General features: G+C 44.8%; 1 protein-coding gene across 1 annotated transcript; it reads left to right on the forward strand.

The window, feature by feature from the left end:
- Nucleotides 1-1678: 1678 nt before the first annotated feature.
- On the forward strand, nt 1679-18448 carry kcng4b (potassium voltage-gated channel, subfamily G, member 4b). Its single transcript, XM_062548724.1, has 3 exons — nt 1679-2434; nt 2759-3621; nt 18343-18448. Exons 1-3 carry the CDS (start codon nt 1679-1681, stop codon nt 18446-18448), a joined length of 1725 nt encoding a protein of 574 aa, XP_062404708.1.
- Nucleotides 18449-19446: the final 998 nt, after the last annotated feature.

Below are 19446 nucleotides of genomic sequence, written 5' to 3' on the forward strand. Positions count from 1 at the left end.
TTGGGGGATGCTGATGAAACAGGCAGATTAGTTTGATTTGATCACCATGTAGTCTGCGAACGCTGTAAACTGTCACAAAACAGGTGAAAACACGATACGTGCGTTAACCTGCCAATCTCTGGAGGAGTACTGTAGCCTTGACGCATACGGGTAAGTTACGCATCTTGTTGCACCTTCTTTCTTTTTACGACTTTAAAATGTTGCTCATATTCGTCTGACCTCATTGTCTATTAGGAATCCCAGAAGTGTGAAACAATGTTATTTCTAGCCGGACATGCAAAAGTGAATAGGATGTGTTCTTTTAAAGGGGCGCATATGAACCTGAACGATCGACCACGTCTAAGGCAGTGAGTAAATAGTTTAATAGGCCTACTTAAATATTCAGGAACAATGTAATGTTTCGCCTAGAGTGAACTGAAAGAATGTTGAGGAAATATCCCGGTAATTAATGCATCTTCAGGACAAAAGTTAAGCTACTATTCAATATTCATCATGGCGATGATTCGTTTGTGAAGTGGTGCCCTTCATGTCAAGACACTTGTTATAAAGATGCAACAACTTACATTTTACAGAGATATTTCCCCTAAGAGACACGTGACGTGAAAATGATTGTTCAGTATTTCCTAATTAAATTTCAACTTGCCTGTTATAAATACAGCAGGGTTGGTATGTAGCAATCAAAATCTCACCTTCCTGCTGAAATTCGGCCGTTTGCTTGGCGACATCCCACTTATTTTGAAAACATCAGAAAGGATCAGACAACAGAAATAGATGTCATCCGAGTTTATGAATTAACAGTCAGGATTGCTTTACCATGCCATTAGAGAAAGAGAGAAAGGCTGCCCTTTGTTGTTGTTTTTGAAAGTAAAAAATCAACATTATATCTTGAATTGAAGACCATTGCGTTTTATAATTATCTAAGTGACATAATTACTGCAATTGCATGATATTCATAACAGCTGAGGAAGCAAGGGATGGGGGCTTAGCTCTGGGGGATTGTTGCCCAATTGTTTTTTTCCGTACCTAATAGGATATGCTTTTGTTTTGCTGCAATGATTTGGAAATGCTGGATGTAAGTTGTTGTAGGAGAAACCATGTCGCGGGGCATGTGTTAAAACAGTCCTTGGCCTCTCCGTGGTACAGAATCCCTTAGTTTGGATGCTGCTGCTGAAATAACCTGCGAAGAGAATCACAAGGCAAGTCTGCTATATAATCTTTCAAGACATTCAGTAATGGTTTGCCTTCATTTCATGGCAAAACGTGTCAGTATTTTGTATATACACTTACAAAAGGGATTCTTGGGGTGCTACAGTATATAGAACCATGCAGGCTAGAACCCTGAGGGGTTCCTTTGATGGATCCTTCAATGGCTTAAAGAACCATTTAGGGTTGCCATATATAAAGCATGTTTTTTTTGTTCTATAGCACCTTTTTGAGTACCTTAAAGGATTGATTGAGAATTATTTTGAGTTTTGTTTGTTTGAATCTCCAAGATCAATAATGTTGTCCTTTATGGAGCTTTCACTTATCCTTGTGGTTGGTAAGAAGGATCTGTAATGTTGTTTCCACTCTTTAGTGTTGTCTGCAAGGGCACCATCCTGTCTTGGTGTCCTGGTCCAGAGCACAGATCTAGATCTCATCTGACTGAGGACACAGACGCAATCCCTCCACCGGCACCATGCCCATTATCAGCAATGCCAACCGGGACTTCAGCAACCTCTCCGTCAGCACAGACAACAGCAGCCTCGACCGCTTCTTCACCGAGATCCCAGAGACCGAGAGCGTCAAAGGGGTCTACTACAAGCGGGCCCAATTCCTCCGGGAGCCCAAGGCCCTGGGCAAAGTGGACCACGAGCAGCTGGCCCTCATCAACGTGGGGGGCGACCGCTACGCCTTCCCCTGGAGCACGCTGGAGGAGTTCCCGCTGACGCGGCTGGGCCAGCTGCGCTTCTGCCGCAGCCGCGGCGACATCTGCCGCCTGTGCGACGACTACGACGAGGCGCGGCGCGAGTACTTCTTCGACCGCAGCTCGGCGGCCTTCCGCGTCATCCTCAACTTCCTGGCGGCGGGCCGGCTGCGGCTGCTGCGCGAGGCCTGCGCCGTGTCGCTCTGGGACGAGCTCAACTACTGGGGCGTGGACCCGGGCCACATGGAGCGCTGCTGCCGCCGCCGCATGATGACCCACGTGGAGGAGACGGCCGAGCGCAAGCGGCGCGACGAGGAGCTGCGGCAGCGCCGGCAGGCCCTGGTGCAGCGCCCCCTAGAGGAGAAGGGCTGCCGCAAGGCGATGACCATGCTGCGGGACATGGTGGAGAACCCGGAGTCGGGCTGGCTGGGGAAGACCTTCGCCGTCTTCTCGATGGTGATGATCGCGGTGACCGTCATCAGCCTGTGCATCAGCACCATGCCGGACCTCAGAGAGGAGGAGAGGAAGGTGAGACAAGCAGCTGTTCAGTCATCACACTGCTGTTCACACACCAGATGTGTCAGCGATATTCAGAAACGTTGAGATGAGTGAAATGTCAGAATCCTTAAATTTGTTACGTTTTTGCATCTCTGAGCCATGCCTACATCAGTTAACTACTAACAACACTAATGGATTTTTTTCCTCTATCAAATTTGAGTCAAAATACAAGATCGGCCACCTACTTGATGTCAAATATCATTAATTAAAATGTTATTAATGGCAGGTTGTACTGCATGCTGTTCATGCCCTCATTGTTTTTAATGCCACCCTGTTTTTTTCTGTCTTGCATAGGGTGAGTGCTCTCAGAAATGTCAGCACATGTTTATAATTGAGACCATCTGTGTGGTTTGGTTCTCGCTCGAGTTTGTGCTCCGCTTCGTCCAAGCACGCAGCAAGCTGGCCTTTGCCCGCGGGCCGCTCAACATCATCGACATCGTGGCCATCCTCCCGTACTACATCTCCCTGATTGTGGACGAGCGAGACAAGACGGAGGACGAGGTGGTCGGCGGCGGCGGTGGGGGCGGGGGCGGCCGAGGCTACCTGGACAAGCTGAGCCTCCTCCTGCGCGTGCTGCGCGCCCTGCGGATCCTGTACGTGATGCGTCTGGCGCGCCACTCGCTGGGCCTGCAGACGCTGGGCCTGACCATGCAGCGGAGCACGCGCGAGTTCGGCCTGCTCCTGTGCTTCCTGTGCGTGGGCGTGGCGCTCTTCTCGCCGCTCGTGCACCTGGCCGAGAGCGAGCTGGGCACGGCGCCCACCACCTCCACGGCGGGCATGGGCGCCCAGAGCTTCACCAGCATCCCCGCCACCTACTGGTGGGCCATCATCTCCATGACGACGGTGGGCTACGGCGACATGGTGCCCAACAGCCTGCCCGGCCAGCTGGTGGCGTTCAGCAGCATCGTCAGCGGCATCCTCATCATGGCCTTCCCCGCCACCTCCATCTTCCACCGCTTCTCCCGCTCCTACCAGGAGCTCAAGCACGAGCACGAGCTCATGTACAAGGCCGAGCTGAAGGAGGAGCGCATCGCCAACCTGGCGGCCCTCGCCTTCGAGGAAGCGCTGAGAGTGGACGAGAGGTCTCTTCCGTTCCCGGAGCAGGTGTGCGAGGACAATGCTGTGGAGCACTGGGACAATGGGAAGGCCCCACATGAGTATCAGCCACTTAAACCAAGCTACGGAAATTGCTATTCTCACTTTTAATACACTCTCTGCTGTGTCTGCCACATTTTAGCATGTGATTTTATAACGTGCATGGCTTTGATAGAGATGTAGATTGATGGACATTTGTTGATAAACGAATGAGTATTCCAAGCTGACCTTTATCAATCTGACCCTTTTCATCGTAGTCGAGCTTAAGGTCTTGTGTTTGAGTGCAGAAATACTGTACTGTACAGAAATACTGTATTAACATCGATACAGCAGGTATACTCCTACTTTAGTATTGGTTGGTATTTGCAGAATGCAAATTGTCCATTGTTACTTCCGCTGCATTATTGCTTTCCATCACTGATTGGTGGAAAATAATTTAAAATTGGGCTGTTTTTTTATTATTGTTATTTGAGAATAATACACTTTGCATGTTTTTATTGCTTGTGTGTTTAAGATTTCAGAATGTATTTTCTGAATAAAATGAAACATAATAACAATGAACATAATGATGTATTAACTGTGAAGATGTCATCAATTTAGGCTAAAAGTTTAAAAACAGGTAAAAAAAAAAGCTTGATTTTCTTGCTTTTGGACAGTCTTCCCTAGTCATTTAAATAAGCACAGTGTTTTCAGAGATTACATCATCACTGATTCAAACTGTTGCATAAAGACAACAGTGAGCTATGTTGAACATTTTAGGACTGAGTGAAAAATTGTGGTTATGAAAAAGCCATGTAACACACTTCAAAAGAGTCCTTAAGACAGTAGAACGACAGTAGTGTGGAAAAGCTGAAATGTATTACATCGATATACGTCTCTCTCCACGCATGTCAGACTGTGTCATAGCAACATGGAAAGATGCAGAGCCTTCTAGATGCTTTTCCCTCTCAAGGGCCTGCCCTATGGTAACTGAAGGTGAAGCAGAGAAGGTCTCAAGTGTATATCTGTGCAGGAGCTTGTTTTTTATTTTAAATAAATGTTAAGTAGGACTCTTTTATGAAATATAGTTTCTGTGTGTGTTCTCAATATATGTTTTGAATGGTAATGTATCAGGGAACTCCAGTCTTTGATTAATAATATATTTTTTAAAGAATATGTCTTGGGCTGTACTCAGATAGGATAGTGAAGAGTGACAGGATACGAGTGGAAGGTGGGGTGGGATCGGGAAGTGACTGCGGGTCAGATTCAATCCCAGGTCCCCATGGGCACTTAGAATGGACTGTGGTACTGATGCTTACACCAAATCACCCCCATGTAAACACAATGTTTTGTTTATGGAAAGAGTCAATTTCAGTATCACAATAGATTGTTGGTATCTGGTATCAACAGCCAATCAAACCACGTCCCTCCCTTCTGTGCTCTTGAAGCACTGTGTGTGATTGGTCAGGATCGTATGGTCTGAGCCATTATGTCTGTTTCCACAGACCAGGACAGGACAAGTGTTTGAGAGGATAGGATGTCACCAAGAGCATATGCAATTTCATTTTACTTACAGAACAGAACTAAGGTAAAAAGTAAAAAAAAGTTTTACATCAGGGCATGTTATCTGGTGGGGCTTTCCCTGTGCCTGCATCGGTATTTTAGGGTTGGGCTCTGAGTTCTCCATGGTATCAGCATTAGGCCAATAGAAGTGGCCAAGCATATCAAAGCTGTGCACATAGAGGCTGTTTACCTGTGTTTGCACATTAAACAATCCATCTATGTCAACCAGCAGGTGTGGGTGTATATGGGCTGCAGAAAGGCCCCACACAGGCCAGGCCCCCCAGTAAGTGAGCTACACTGACACAGGAATGACGATTTAGAAGCTGCAGACAAAATACAGATGGATGAGAAAAGCAGAATAAGAAGACTGAAACTGGCAAAACAGGATGCAGTAGATTGACTTTATTCAAAAAGCATGGTTACATTGTCAGTAGTCCTTTACCTTCATCATGCGCATAGAAACACACTTCCTGATCAGGAAAAGACCGCTAACCAAACATGCTTGCGTATATACAGATATATTCCCCTTTTATTTTAGAAAATGCACATTTAATTATAGAATGTTACATAAAAGTATGAAGCCTTAATTCTTGTCCTTTTCCAGTTGCCTTATCTCACAAGTAAAATAGTGTTAAAGAAATCAGTTAAGGAGGACTTTTTAAAGTGGCTTCGAGACACATTTGTGAAACAAAAAAATCTAAGGCACCATTGTGAAATACAAAAAATAATTGCAGCCAATTGTATGTTCTTCAAAATAACACATGTAGTATAATCTTCGATCATTGATGCTGTTGTTTACTTCATAAATTATGTGTGACATGCATTATATTATATTACACTACATTGCATTTCAAGGTAATGCTGGCATATTTTAGTGTTCCAGGTATTTCCAAATGCAGAACATATAATATTGTTTTTTTTTTGCTTGATTGTAAAATACTATTGTGTGATTTGGATTTTAGATGGTAAACAAATGCTACCTCCTAATTTGTATTCCCAAATCCATGGAAATTAATGGATTGGTCTTTCAAAATTATAGTTTGGGTTGTGTCTGAGGCTGTGACAACCTGATTGCTATAAAATTAAATGTGTCTGGCCAGTACAGCAGGTGGAGTCATTGAGTAAAGTTGCATCAGTGCTTATCTTATAATGGACTAATTTAACTCACAGTATAGCTCATTAGTAAATGAGATGTAATGTAATAATAATGTAATGCACAAAACTATTCAAACAAATGTATAGAAACAACAAACAAATAAATAAAATAAAAAAATGACAAACAAATACATAGCACTGTTGCTATACTCTGAATTTGCGTAAAAAGCAAACAACAAAAAATGGTGCCATGACTGCAACACACTAAAGTGTAGATTAAATGAAAAAAATCAATACTGACTGAATTTCTGTCACAGAATATGTTCTCTATACATAAGTTGACAAGGCACATTATAGCATATCATAACTAGTTGAATACAAGCTCTTGAATACAAGAATACCAGAGGCAGATGAAAAATTCCATTCATCGAAAATCATAAAGTCTAAGTCAGCCATTACTAACGGGGAACAACACAAGTGCATGCCACAGGAACAGGAAGAAAGTCTACTTCAAAACAGTATCGCCTTCGCTTGGAGGGACTATGCTTTCTTTTCAACACCATCTGAGTTTGGAACACTGGAACGGAGTTGAGGCTTTTGTCCTCCAGTCCGTCGATAATGCACCCCTCATACTTACATTCAGCAAAATATATAAGAGATGGAAACCTGTCTTTGTCATAACACTGTCTGAAAATAAATATCAGGAAATTAATGCAGTTTGATCCAGCTTACACACCGGGAAGTCACCTATTATTAGCCCCAGGTGTAATTCTTACCTGTACAGCCAGGGGGAGATGGAGCGGTTGGCGTAGTCAGGGTGAGAGGGTACCCAATTATGAGGGGTTGGCCCACGACGCCAACCTTTCATCAAGTCATTCTCTCTTCTTGAAGTTAAACATTTAATCTTTGAACTGGATGTCTTCACCCAATGCAGTAGAGCAAGAAGCACCAAGAACTAGATGTAAAAAGTCCAAGTGTGGAAATGCGTTTAGAACAAAGATTAAATCGATAAAAATATCAACGGTTCCAAGTATGAGTCAGTAAAAGTTTTCATGTATCACTACAAAGGCTCATCTCAAAACAAACAAAATCTCCAACCCACCCTTTTCATCTCAGGTGTTTGAATGGTGTGACGTAGCAACCCCCTGAGGATGGAGACCTAGCGGTACAGCAGTGTGATGATTCTGTTTGATGATTGTCTGTCCCATCTTGTCCTCATCCTTGCATTTATAGTGGCACAACTACCCTGGGGAAATCCAAGGAAACACTTCTGTCAAGGAAGCGGAAATCTCATTGGTTACAAAAAAAAAAAAAAAAAAAAAAAGGTGAGCTCATCGAAAGAACAGCACCTGACTTGCAGGCCAGGTTGAAATACTACAGCTCTCTGGCACACATATGCAAATGACATGCAGGGGTGCAGCCAGATGACACAAATAACACTGCTACTAAGCACATGAGAAACATCATTGTGATTTAATGAATTGTTTGATTTAATGTCTAATAGTTTATGCAGAATGCAAAATGATCAGAAACACCTCCGACCATAGTCATATACACTCTCTAATAAAAACAATGATGCATTCTTTATATCCACCTTCCAGAACAAAAAAGCATCAGTAAGAAAGCCTATCTAGGCTATAAGTTAAAAATTAAGGGCTTTAACACATTCAGCTTTAAATTCAACCTTTAAACTTCCTCATAGGACCTGTTTACTATTCATGAGGTGGGCATGATTCTCCACCCACCTGTTTAGACATGTATATATATTTGGAGGCTTAATTTAGAAATTCCCACAGCATGAATCACTTGCTGAACAAGGTGAACCACACAAACCAGAACTCAAGTAGTAAAAGTAAGGGACAAGCAATTACACATTAACAATAGTACTTGTTTATCTAAGTACACTGAACAGAAAGGCAAACAATCGTGAAAAATGCAAACAGTGAAATGACGTTCACAGTAAAACAAACAACGTTTTAAGGTCAATGTAATGTGAGTAAAACAGAGTCATTATGACAAAAATGAACCACATGTGCATACAGTACATTTCTCTTTTTTTAGGTTCCAATTCAAGTTAAACTGAAGAAATTCAATACAGCAGATGAGAAAGGAATGACCTTACTAACACACAGTGTAAATGTAAGAACTCTACTGCAACTTATTGCACTGTGGATGACCATGTTAACTTAGATGAAAAGCAGAATGCAACAAGAAGGGATTTTGTGTGATTGAGTGTGCTTGTTTCATTTTGAGTTATGTCCCTTGTCACTGATTACACTACGGGAGAAAAAAAAAGGAAAAAAAAAAGCCTGAGTCCAAGCTCCTCCCTAGGCCATCTGTGGGTAAAATAAAAGCCAGCAGGAGCTATTTTAAAACCAGACTAGCGGCAAAATGCCTGGGATGCAGGGACAGTACCTGAGTAAACACTAGGCCTGCTAACACAAACACTGACAGCAAGGTGCATTCCGGCCCATTGTTGCCATGGAATGTGAAGAGGTATGCACTTTATAACCTTCTTATAAATACCTGGGAAATACTGAGAAATACACCTAGTGTGTTTTTATAAGAGGCCTTCCTGAACACATCTGATAAAAAAAAAAAGGAAGCATCTGGAATTACCTGTAAAGGTGTCCATGACCAAGCATTTTTGCCCCTCAACAGACTCTATCCCCCTGCATATGTGATATTCTTCCTTCTAACATTAGAGTTTTATTGTTAACACATAAAGCAATGGGGATAAGCCATTCACTTTTTGGAGGCCTGCCTTTTAATGCAAGGACAGATGAACCCACTGAACAGTTGTTTACGAGACAATCAGATCTGGTGGAAAGGGATGCCGGTTTTGGACAGGTGGTAAGGTGATGGAAACTGCTACGCCCTGTCTCGAGAAAAAAAATACTCTCTAATCTACATCTTGTATTGTTTGTCTTGTAGGTAATGCTGAGCACAGCAGGTAATAGAGCCTGTCCTGTTCACCCACACACATTGTTACACAATGTAGGAAGTAATGACGTCATGAGGTTCCCTGCTTGCTCCTGATACGGCGCTGAGCTCACACTACAGATACACCTACGACACACCCACCACTTTAGACAAGGCCCCTGAGGATGAGAAAGTTCTCGAAGGTTAACAAACGGAAGTTTAACAAACGGCTGCTGTGAGATGCACTTTCACTCACTGCAGTGCAGTACATACTGTTAAGACGGAAACAGTAAAGCTGAATAATTAGAGTAACATTTCAAAAATATCTTTTTAAAAAATCCACACACAAAATGCAAAACGCCACATATCTGCTGCAAAATGAAATACAGCATTTAAAATATTGTAAACATATGAAAAGCAAGCATTTTTCTCACATTGTTAACACTTTGTCATAATGGATACATCATGTACATACTGTTGCTCAAAACCTAAAGGTCTTTAGTCTTTCAGGAGCTTCTACATTATCAAGAGTAAAAGTAATCTGCAGATAGACTGTGATCCACACATGTAAGCAATATTGACACCAAAAATCTTGATTTTACCAAATGATTTGCTGTTATGAATACAGTTACAAAAAACAAAGCAAACTACAACCACCACCACATGTAGTTGGACAGAAACCAAACACATTTTTGAAAAGGCTGATTTTTCCAATGACATTACTGTATATGTGTGTGGCATGGTTTCATGATGCTCAAACACTTTTGACCATTACAATTAAACATTCCAGTGTGCAGAAATGCAGTAGGTGTGTGCCTGTTACTTATTCTACTGCTGTTGGCCGGTTGCACACTCTACCTTGACATAGCAGAGCAGATAGATATATAAATAGATAGATTTTTATTTATTTATATTTTTATTGAAGGGCAGCGATCCGCCTACACCCTTTACAATGGTCTTACAAGTCCAAAACAGCTCTAGGCTTGACCTCTCGTCCTGATTTTGTCTTGTAAGTGGTGGTCAGAGGTGCAAATTCTTTTGCGGTCTGTGAAGTAGGAGATGTGCTGTTGTGTGGAGTCTGTGGTGCGTTGTCCTCAGGATTCTTGTCAATGTGAGTGTGTTGTTCTTTAGTCATCTGTTTCTCCTGTATTCCTGTCCTCCTTCAGTTGATCGTATGTGATGGGAACGGTCATTTTCAGCCGTTCGGATAACTACTGCAGGTTTCCACTGACCTTGCTCTTGAAAGCGGATGTGTTGACCTTACTGTAGTGGTGACAGAGGTCTGGCTGACCTGTCGTAGTACGTTTCTGCTGGTGGACAAGCCTAGCATGACCTTCTCTCGAACTGACGACCTTCGGCTGAAGCTGCTGGTGGGTGCTGGAGACCCCACTGAATGCAACCGTCTACTCATGAGCAGTTGCCCAGCAAACATGCCCGTGTGGGACCACAATGGGCAATTGTGGGTTTACTGTGGGCAAGTGTGGGCAGGGCTAACCCACACTAATCCCAAACGGGCCCCTAATGGGGTAGCCCAGTGGTTCTCAAACTTTTTCTTTCATTCCCCACTTTGATCAAGGGGGCTTTCTCGAGCCCCACCTGTCCATCATCGCTCTATAGAAAGTATAGGTCAAGCTCAAAATTGTCACATTTATAACGTCACTTGCTAAATAGCCTATACATCAGTAGGCCTAACAAATAACAGTTAGGCTACTAAAGATAAATATCAGTTCAAAAATAGAGAAAATAAAAATCTAAATCAATAACGTCAGTTTTTGTCATTGACAAGGTGTCAATCCTTGCTTCAAAAAAAGCTGATTTCCAAAAATACAGCAAAAGGGCCAACTATATGCTACCATTGTGTTATAAATGAAGTTCAACACTCTCACAACCTCGTTCAAAATCTTATTCAGGTCAAGCCTCGACGCGAGCGCTTCCCTGAATGAAACAGTCCGTCTGTTGCGCATCGGGCACTATACCCTCTTTATCACGACGATAGTATTTCTTCACCTGCTATCGTCTGTGCGCCAACCGAGCAAAGTCCCTCACAGTTTTCCCATCTGATGTCCTGTTCTGCCAGGTAGACTAATTGTTGAGATCAATGTTGAATAGTTCATCTGCAGTGGCATACTCGCAGAATAAAATATCTTCGGCCGCTGTCAAGTCAACAAAGCGGACATAAGCAATAACTTTGGAACTGTCGGTGGCCTTGTCCACTTATGCAAGGCAAAACATGAGTGTTTGCGTTTGTCAAGCAGTTGTTCTTCGAGATCGCAGAACAGCAATTGTGTCGTCGGACAGATAGCCAAGATATCCTTCAATTTCACTGCGCTCGTCTCGAACATGAACGGTCTTTTTTGTTTCCGCTGCAATTAAAATTCCGACGTCAATAATTTTTTTCGGACTATGGTTCTAGGACAGACTAACATTTTCATCTGGTCAATGATAGGCCTACAAGAGTCTAGATTACCTTGTTTGTGTTTGTTTTGTGAGATGGAGGTGCATTCTCGTAATTATCAATAAAGGAAGACACAGGCTACAGATTAAAAAGACATCTCCGGTTTTTCACGTCAGCTCGCGCCCCACCTGGTATGTCTCTGCGCCCCACAGTTTGAGAAACGCTGGGGTAGCCCATGCGGGGCCCACAGGTGTTTCCCCCTTTGGGGTCCCACTTAGGGATCTCTGCGGGCAGGCCCACCGTGGGTTTGCCCACACTTTGCCCGCATTGGCCCCATAAGGGCAGCCCATGCGGGCCCCACATCTGTTTTGCCCTTTAGGGCCCCACTTAGGGATTTCAGCGACAGGCCCACTGTGGGTTTGCCTACACTTTGCCCGCATTGGCCCCATAAGGGCAGCCCATGCGGGCCCCACATCTGTTTTGCCCTTTAGGGCCCCACTTAGGGATTTCAGCGACAGGCCCACTGTGGGTTTGCCTACACTTTGCCCGCATTGGCCCCATAAGGGCAGCCCATGCGGGCCCAACAGCAGTTTTGCCCTTTGGGGCCCCACTTAGGGATTTCTGCGGGCAGGCCCACTGTGGGTTTGCCCACACTTTGCCCGCATTGGCCCCATAAGGGCAGCCCATGCGGGCCCCACATCTGTTTTGCCCTTTAGGGCCCCACTTAGGGATTTCTGCGGGCAGGCCCACTGTGGGTTTGCCCACACTTTGCACGCATTGGCCCCATAAGGGTAGCCCATGCGGGCCCACATCTGTTTTGCCCTCTAGGGCCCCACTTAGGGATTTGTGGGTTTGCCCACACTTTGCCCGCATTGGCCCCATAAGGGCAGCCCATGCGGGCCCCACATCTGTTTTGCCCTTTAGGGCCCCACTTAGGGATTTCTGCGGGCAGGCCCACTGTGGGTTTGCCCACACTTTGCACGCATTGGCCCCATAAGGGTAGCCCATGCGGGCCCCACATCTGTTTTGCCCTTTAGGGCCCCACTTAGGGATTTGTGGGTTTGCCCACACTTTGCCCGCATTGGCCCCATAAGGGCAGCCCATGCGGGCCCAACAGCTGTTTTGCCCTTTGGGGCCCCACTTAGGGATTTCTGCGGGCAAGCCCTCTGTGGGTTTGCCCACACTTTGCCCGCATTGGCCCCATAAGGGCAGCCCATGCGGGCCCCACAGCTGCTTTGCCCCACTTAGGGATTTCTGCGGTCAGGCCCACTGTGGGTTTGCCCACACTTTGCCCGCATTGGCCCCATAAGGGGAGCCCATGTGGGACCCACAGCTTCTTCCCTTAGGGTTCCCAGTAAACCCACACCAGTTTTGGTGGCTTTTCTACGGTTTACCCGCATTAGCCCCTGAAGGCCTAAAGCGCAGCCCATAGAAATCCCAATGTTGAATATCTGTGGGCAACTTATTGAAGACGCTGGCCGGAAAGAAGCTTATTTTCATACTGTGTGTGTACACTATATATATATAGAAAAAGAACATCAACCAACAACCAATCATTTCAGAATTTAAACAGTTCAAGCAATGTTGAATGCCCACACAGTAAGCCCACACAACCCCACAGTAAACCCACAGTAAGCCCATACTACCCCACACTACCCCACACTAAGCCCACAGTAAACCCACACTACCCCACAGTAAGCCCCACAGTAAGCCCACAGTAAGCCCACAGTAACCCACACTACCCCACACTATGCACACACTACCCCACACTAAGCCCACAGTAAACCCACACTACCCCACAATAAGCATACACTACCCCACAGTAAACCCACACAAGTGCGGGGGTAGTGGGGGATTTTGGGAGGGTATGGGAATATAAGGGCCCATAATGGGTCCCACTGGGGGCCCAATGAGCCAAATGTGGGCAAGCCCCACACTCTGCCCAAACTGTGGGTTTGCCCACAGGGGCCCCACCAGGGTACCTTAGTGTGGGGCCCACATGTGCCCCGCATTTCACAACGGTAATGGGGCCCACACGGGCATGTTTGCTGGGTGAGCAGGTGTTCTGAAACAGTCAACAAGAGTTTTGCAGTACTCAATAAGACTTACAGTAGGTAAGGATCTCTCGTCACATCTGGCCTTTTCCAACAGTGATATTACGATATGTACTGATTTCTCTGCGAGGCCATTGCTTTGTGGATAATGTGGACTGGAAGTTATGTGGGTAAACTCCCATTTGTCAGCCAAAATGTCAAACTCTCTGCATTTGTATTGAGGGCCGTTATCTGATACAACAGTCTCAGGTATGCCATGTCTAGTGAGCGCTGCTTTGTGGATAATGTGGACTGGAAGTTATGTGGGTAAACTCCCATTTGTCAGCCAAAATGTCAAACTCTCTGCATTTGTATTGAGGGTCGTTATCTGATACAACAGTCTCAGGTATGCCATGTCTAGTGAGGGCTGCTTTAAAGGTGATACAGAATGGAAACCATTTTTGTCTTGGTTTTGATTAATTAGGTTGTGCATAAACATCAAGATCCATCATGAACGTGAATCATGGTTGTGCACTCCTTCATATAAAAATCTTGAATATAGAAATAGACACACAAAAAAATGGGCGAAATAGAACAAAGCCTACTTGTGATGTCAAATATCGCAAATCCATTGAAGTTCAATTGGGATTGCCAAAGAGGGCGCCATTTAGTCAAAAGGACCATTTCAATACCCAGACTGTATGTAAGGTTTAAATTGGGCTTGTAAAATTGCAATTGAGTTTATGTTTTATGAATCAAAGTTGAATATATACTAGCCTATTTCATCAGAGAACACTGTACGATACTCGATTCATCCATTCTATGTCCTCTTCAAGTTTGTGTATTACAGCAGAGGCTGTTGTGCTGTGCAATTTATCAAGCTCAAAATACCTGCTGTAATAGTCCACTGTGATGATGTATTGTTCATTGTTCCAGGTGAACAAATCCGTAGCAACAGTCTGCCATGCCCGATCAGGAATCTTGTGGCTGATCATGGGCTCTTTGGTGTTGGAGGGTCTATGTTCGAGGCATGTGGAGCACTTTCCAACTGTTTCCTCAATGGGCCCTTTTCCACCGACAGAGAACCGGCTCCGTTCCCGTTCCCGTTCCCGAACCAACATTTGAACCGTTCGTCGTGTTTCCACCAAACAAAATCCGGTTCGGAACGTGGCACCTTGGTTCGGAAGTCGAACCAAAAAATAGTTGTTTTTTCCTGCGAACCGGAGTGGGCGTGTCATTGCGCAATTCAGAGGGGAGAAGGCTAAAAGCATGAGTTTTCCATCCATATCAACTGTTGCTATGAGTAAACAAAACGATTCAACTAGCATTGCACTGCTGACGTTGACTAGCATTTTAAATACCTAGTTTTTGCCCTTTTTATGGGACAACTGCTTGGGATCTGGGCTTTGGCTAAATCACCGGACCAATCACATTGTGTAAAGAGTCGGTGGATGGGCTTAACATAATGATGACTGACATGTGACCAGAGGTTGTGACCGTTAAGCATCCTGCTACTTGAAAACAAGAAGATGATTCGTTTAGCGCTATCCTATTGTGTGGAGAGGGAATTTGAAAGACAACTGTTTATCCCACCCCTCCAATTGAGCCCTCCCTACGGTGAGTTCCAGACCCTACATCTTGATGTGGGTCTGGCTGGTCAGGCTAGGATTCCAGTGGTTTGTGGTCATTTTCCACTGTGATGTGGTTGCCAGAAACGTACTGATGGAAGCATTTGCATCCGAACAAAATGGCATAAAGCTCCTTTTCAATTTGTGCTTAATTGACTTGATGCATATCCAATCAGTCTGCCGTCTTGTAACAAAACAGCACCCAGTCCATATTTACTGGCATCAACTGGTGGGGTGAGCTTTTTTCTGGGGTCAAAATAAGCTAAGACAGGACCTGGTTCACGTGTGATGAGCTCTTATCTTCTGAAATGCTTCTTCATGCTGTGTATCCCATGTGAACTCATTGGTCTCTTTTAACAGGTGACGAAGAGGCGCATTGATGCTGGCAAGACCTGGAACACATTTTGACAAATAGTCCACCATGCCTAAGATTGTCTCCAGCTCACCTTTGGTCCTTTGGTGCTTTCATCTCTTTGATAGTTGCATTCTTGGCTGGATCGGGCTTGAATCTATCTTTGGTGATGAGGTGCCCAAAGTAGCTGACCTCAGTGGCGCAGACAACACTCTTTTCGTGTTGAACTTCGCTCCTTTCTCTCTGGAACGTTGCAGCATGGCACGAAGGTTTTCATCATGCATCTTGTTCCTGCCATATAAACTGCTCACAAAAAGTAAGGAAACTTGACTTTGGCCCATTATATCTCCCCTTTAGTAATACCAACCAGTAAAGTGTTTCATATCATTTTTATCGTTGATTTGTCACCTTTACAATGAGGTATAGGTTGTAAGCATAGGGCAATCATGGAATGAGCAATACAGCCAAATGTCTGAGTAGTGCCAACCAAAAATGTGCCAAAATGGCCAGTAATAGGGTTCTGCTGCCAGACATCTCGTTTTTGGGCCACCAAGTGCTACCAGGTGAGTTTAGATACCGGGATGAGATTCTGGAGCCAGTGGCACTTCCATATCTCCAGAATATTGGACCAAATGCCATCCTCCAGGATGACAACGTTCGCCCCATAGAGCTGGGATCATCAGAGAGTACCTCCAGAATTTGGGGAGTGGAGAGGATGGAATGGTATGCCGTGACGTGAGTCCAGACCTCAACCCAATTGAACACTTGTGGGATCAGCTTGGGCTTGCTGGGCGTGCTGTACGTGCCAGAGTCACCAACAGAACCAGGTTGGCTGACAACAGATCCTTATCGAGGAATGGAATGCCATCCCACAGCAGAATGTAGCCAGGTTGGTGACCAGCATGAGAAGAAGGTGCCAAGCTGTTGGGGCTGCATATGGATCCTCTACATGCTACTGAGGACCCCGACACCGAGTATAAAATGAACGAATGTATGCCTAACATGTTTTGTTTTCCTCATTTCTGTGGGAGAGTGCAATCGTCAATGCTTGAAGTAACAAAGGTGAATTCCAACAGCATAACAGGCCATTTTGGCACATTTTTTGTTGGCACTACTTACACGTTTGCTTGTGTTGCTCATTCCATGGGAGCCCAATGCTTACAAGCTGTACCTCATTGTAAAGGTGACTAATAAACGATGAAAATGACATAAAACACTTAAGTGATTGGTATTATTAAAGTGGAGATATAATGGGCCAAAGTCAAGTTTACTTACTTTTTGTGGGCGGTTTATGAGAATGTCGTCTACAATCGCCATGACACTTCATAGATCTTCATAGGTCTCATTCACTTTATGCTGGAACTCATCCTGGGCAGATTTTACTCCAAAGGGTAACCGCAGGAATCTTTACCGTCCGAACACTGTATTGAAGGTTGTCAACTTGGAGGACTCTTCTGTAAGCTTTATAGCCCAGTAGCCTGACTTGGCATCCATGACACTAAAGTAGCATGCTCCAGCTAACCTGGATGTGATGTCATCGAGAGTTGGTAAGGTAAGGGGTAGTGTGGTCGTTTGATTACCTCGTTCAAATCTTTGAGATCAAGGCATATCCTCAGCTTGCCTGCATGTGTGGTTTTTCTGCTGCTACCATTGAGTTGACCCATTTGGTTGGTTTGGTGACTTTTGGTGATCTTCTGTAGCTCATCCCGCAGGCAATCACGTAAAGCAATGGGAACACGTCTTGGTGGGTGAACAACAGGCACCGCATTGGGGTCAATGTGAATGGTACATTCACCAGGGAAAAGTCCTATCCCTTTAAAAACATCTGCAAACTCCTCCATTACCCCGCATTCACACTGTCTCCGTCCGTCGACGGATCTCATTCACTTTGCATGGGGCGGACTCGAAATGCATTGTGGGTCCGTCCGTTGCCTCATCTCCGTTGCCTCCGTCAAGAAAGTTGAGAAATGTTCAACTTTTCAGGCAGCGACGGATCCGTCTGCCAATCAGATAGCGTGTATGCAAATACACATACGGCAGATCCAACCTCTGTGATCCGTTGACGGACGGAGACAGTGTGTACGCGGGGTTACAGACACTTCTTGTTCAGCAGACAGAGAGAGAACTAGAAAAGCACTCAGAGAGCGCAGGCCTCCGCCTGTATTGTTCTTCCTCAGTTGTCTAACTACAAGCTCTCTACCAGAGCCATAAAGCGGGCGCATTGATGTGTGAAGCATATTTTGTATTCTCAATCCCTTGGAAATACGTGTGGGAATGACATTAGCTGAGGCCCTGGTGTCCAATTTCACCCCGTTTTGATTTGGTCTCACTTTTTGCAAAAGCCTGCTCGGTCTCTTGAGAACTATTTCCCTCTGTTACTGCATCAGTGAACAACTCTTCACTGTCTATGTCTTCGTCTGGGTCTTACCACGGGGCGCTACTCTGAACCGGACGCCGACCCCACTCCTCCGTGACGGCCGACTTCTGGAATAGTGGGCCGCGAGACGAACCAACGAACGAACTCCTCTACGCACGCAAGTATTCCCTTAAGGGACGTAATTCATCCTGTAATCCGTTTTTGATGATCGTCATATTGCTGAGGTCTTCCTATTTACGTTTGCAGCGGGAGCCCACGGCCTGCTGATGAGAAGTCTGATCATCCGTCCACTTAACTACTCAACGAGGGGTTGCTGACTAGGAGCACATCACATGTTCCCGACAGGAAAGTCATTTTCTTCCTTACCTGCGGCTGGCACTGTTTAGTTAAGAAGCACGCATCAATACTGCTGAATTCCGGTATTTGTGTTTGTATCAAGGGAACTTTGCCAGGACTCGGGGATTCCCACCGTCAACGTCATTGACCACGCCCACGTGGGGAAACCCTCTCAAGCTGCACCGGGAGCCGTGGCTTTCAGTCTTTAAAGGGACACGTGGACATTAGGGGGGAAATATTTGATGAGTTTAATTTTGTACTGCTTTCTTGAATAATACGTGTCTTGTTATTTATTGTGACCTATTTGTTTGTGCCTGTTGTAGTGTTATATCTGTGAAAGTAAAATAAAATTGATATTTTAAAAAGAGGAATACTCGGTTGATCTCTGGTTCCTGGGATCATTTATGTGTTTGGTGTTTCTATCACATGGACTCCTTTACTTTGCTTGGAATGATATTTTGCAAAATGGTTCCACTTGTTGCATATCTTGCACTGTTTCCCTTTAGCTGGGCAGTTGTTTCACGTCATCATGAGCCTTCCACAGTATCCGCAGGTTTTAGCACGATTGCGGAAGTCGGCTGACTGGTGCGCATCTTTGAATTGTCCCTTTGTTCTCTCTTGGCACGCTCCCTAAGCACCTTTCTTGTGATACTGCTTGCCAATCGCATGAACCGGTATCCGCCGTTCATTCCGACATACCAGCACTCCGACATTAACGTCCAATTGTCGTAGTGGAGGCATGTCTCTTTATGGGAAAAAGTCCCACCACTCCGACATTTTTTTTTTTCATGGTCGCAGTGGCGGTATTTAACTTTTTTTTCAAACAACGTGCCATTCCGACATGAGGTCATTAATAGGCTATTAATGTCATAACTATATCCAATTGTGTAAAATAATAAAGATTCATATTTAAAATGTCATTGTGAAGACTTCTTGATATGGTTATTATGTGTCTGTTGCGTGCGCGACTCGGGGAGGTGCGCAGTTCTGTACATGGCAAGTTCTCATTATTCGCGGACTAAGTGGAGCTAAATTAAGTTATTATTTTGCTGTCACTTCGTCTGTTTTATGGCCTAGAAGGTTGTATTTGGTATCTGTGGATAGCTCTAGCTCTCCTCTTTTATCTGACATGCAAGCCATATATTTTTGACCACGGTTTCACTAGTAGGCTAAATCAGACGAAAGTAGCGGTAGCGGTAGCCGAAGC

The sequence above is a fragment of the Sardina pilchardus genome, chromosome 11 (genome assembly GCF_963854185.1).
Source record: "Sardina pilchardus chromosome 11, fSarPil1.1, whole genome shotgun sequence".
NCBI classification, from domain to species: domain Eukaryota; kingdom Metazoa; phylum Chordata; class Actinopteri; order Clupeiformes; family Clupeidae; genus Sardina; species Sardina pilchardus.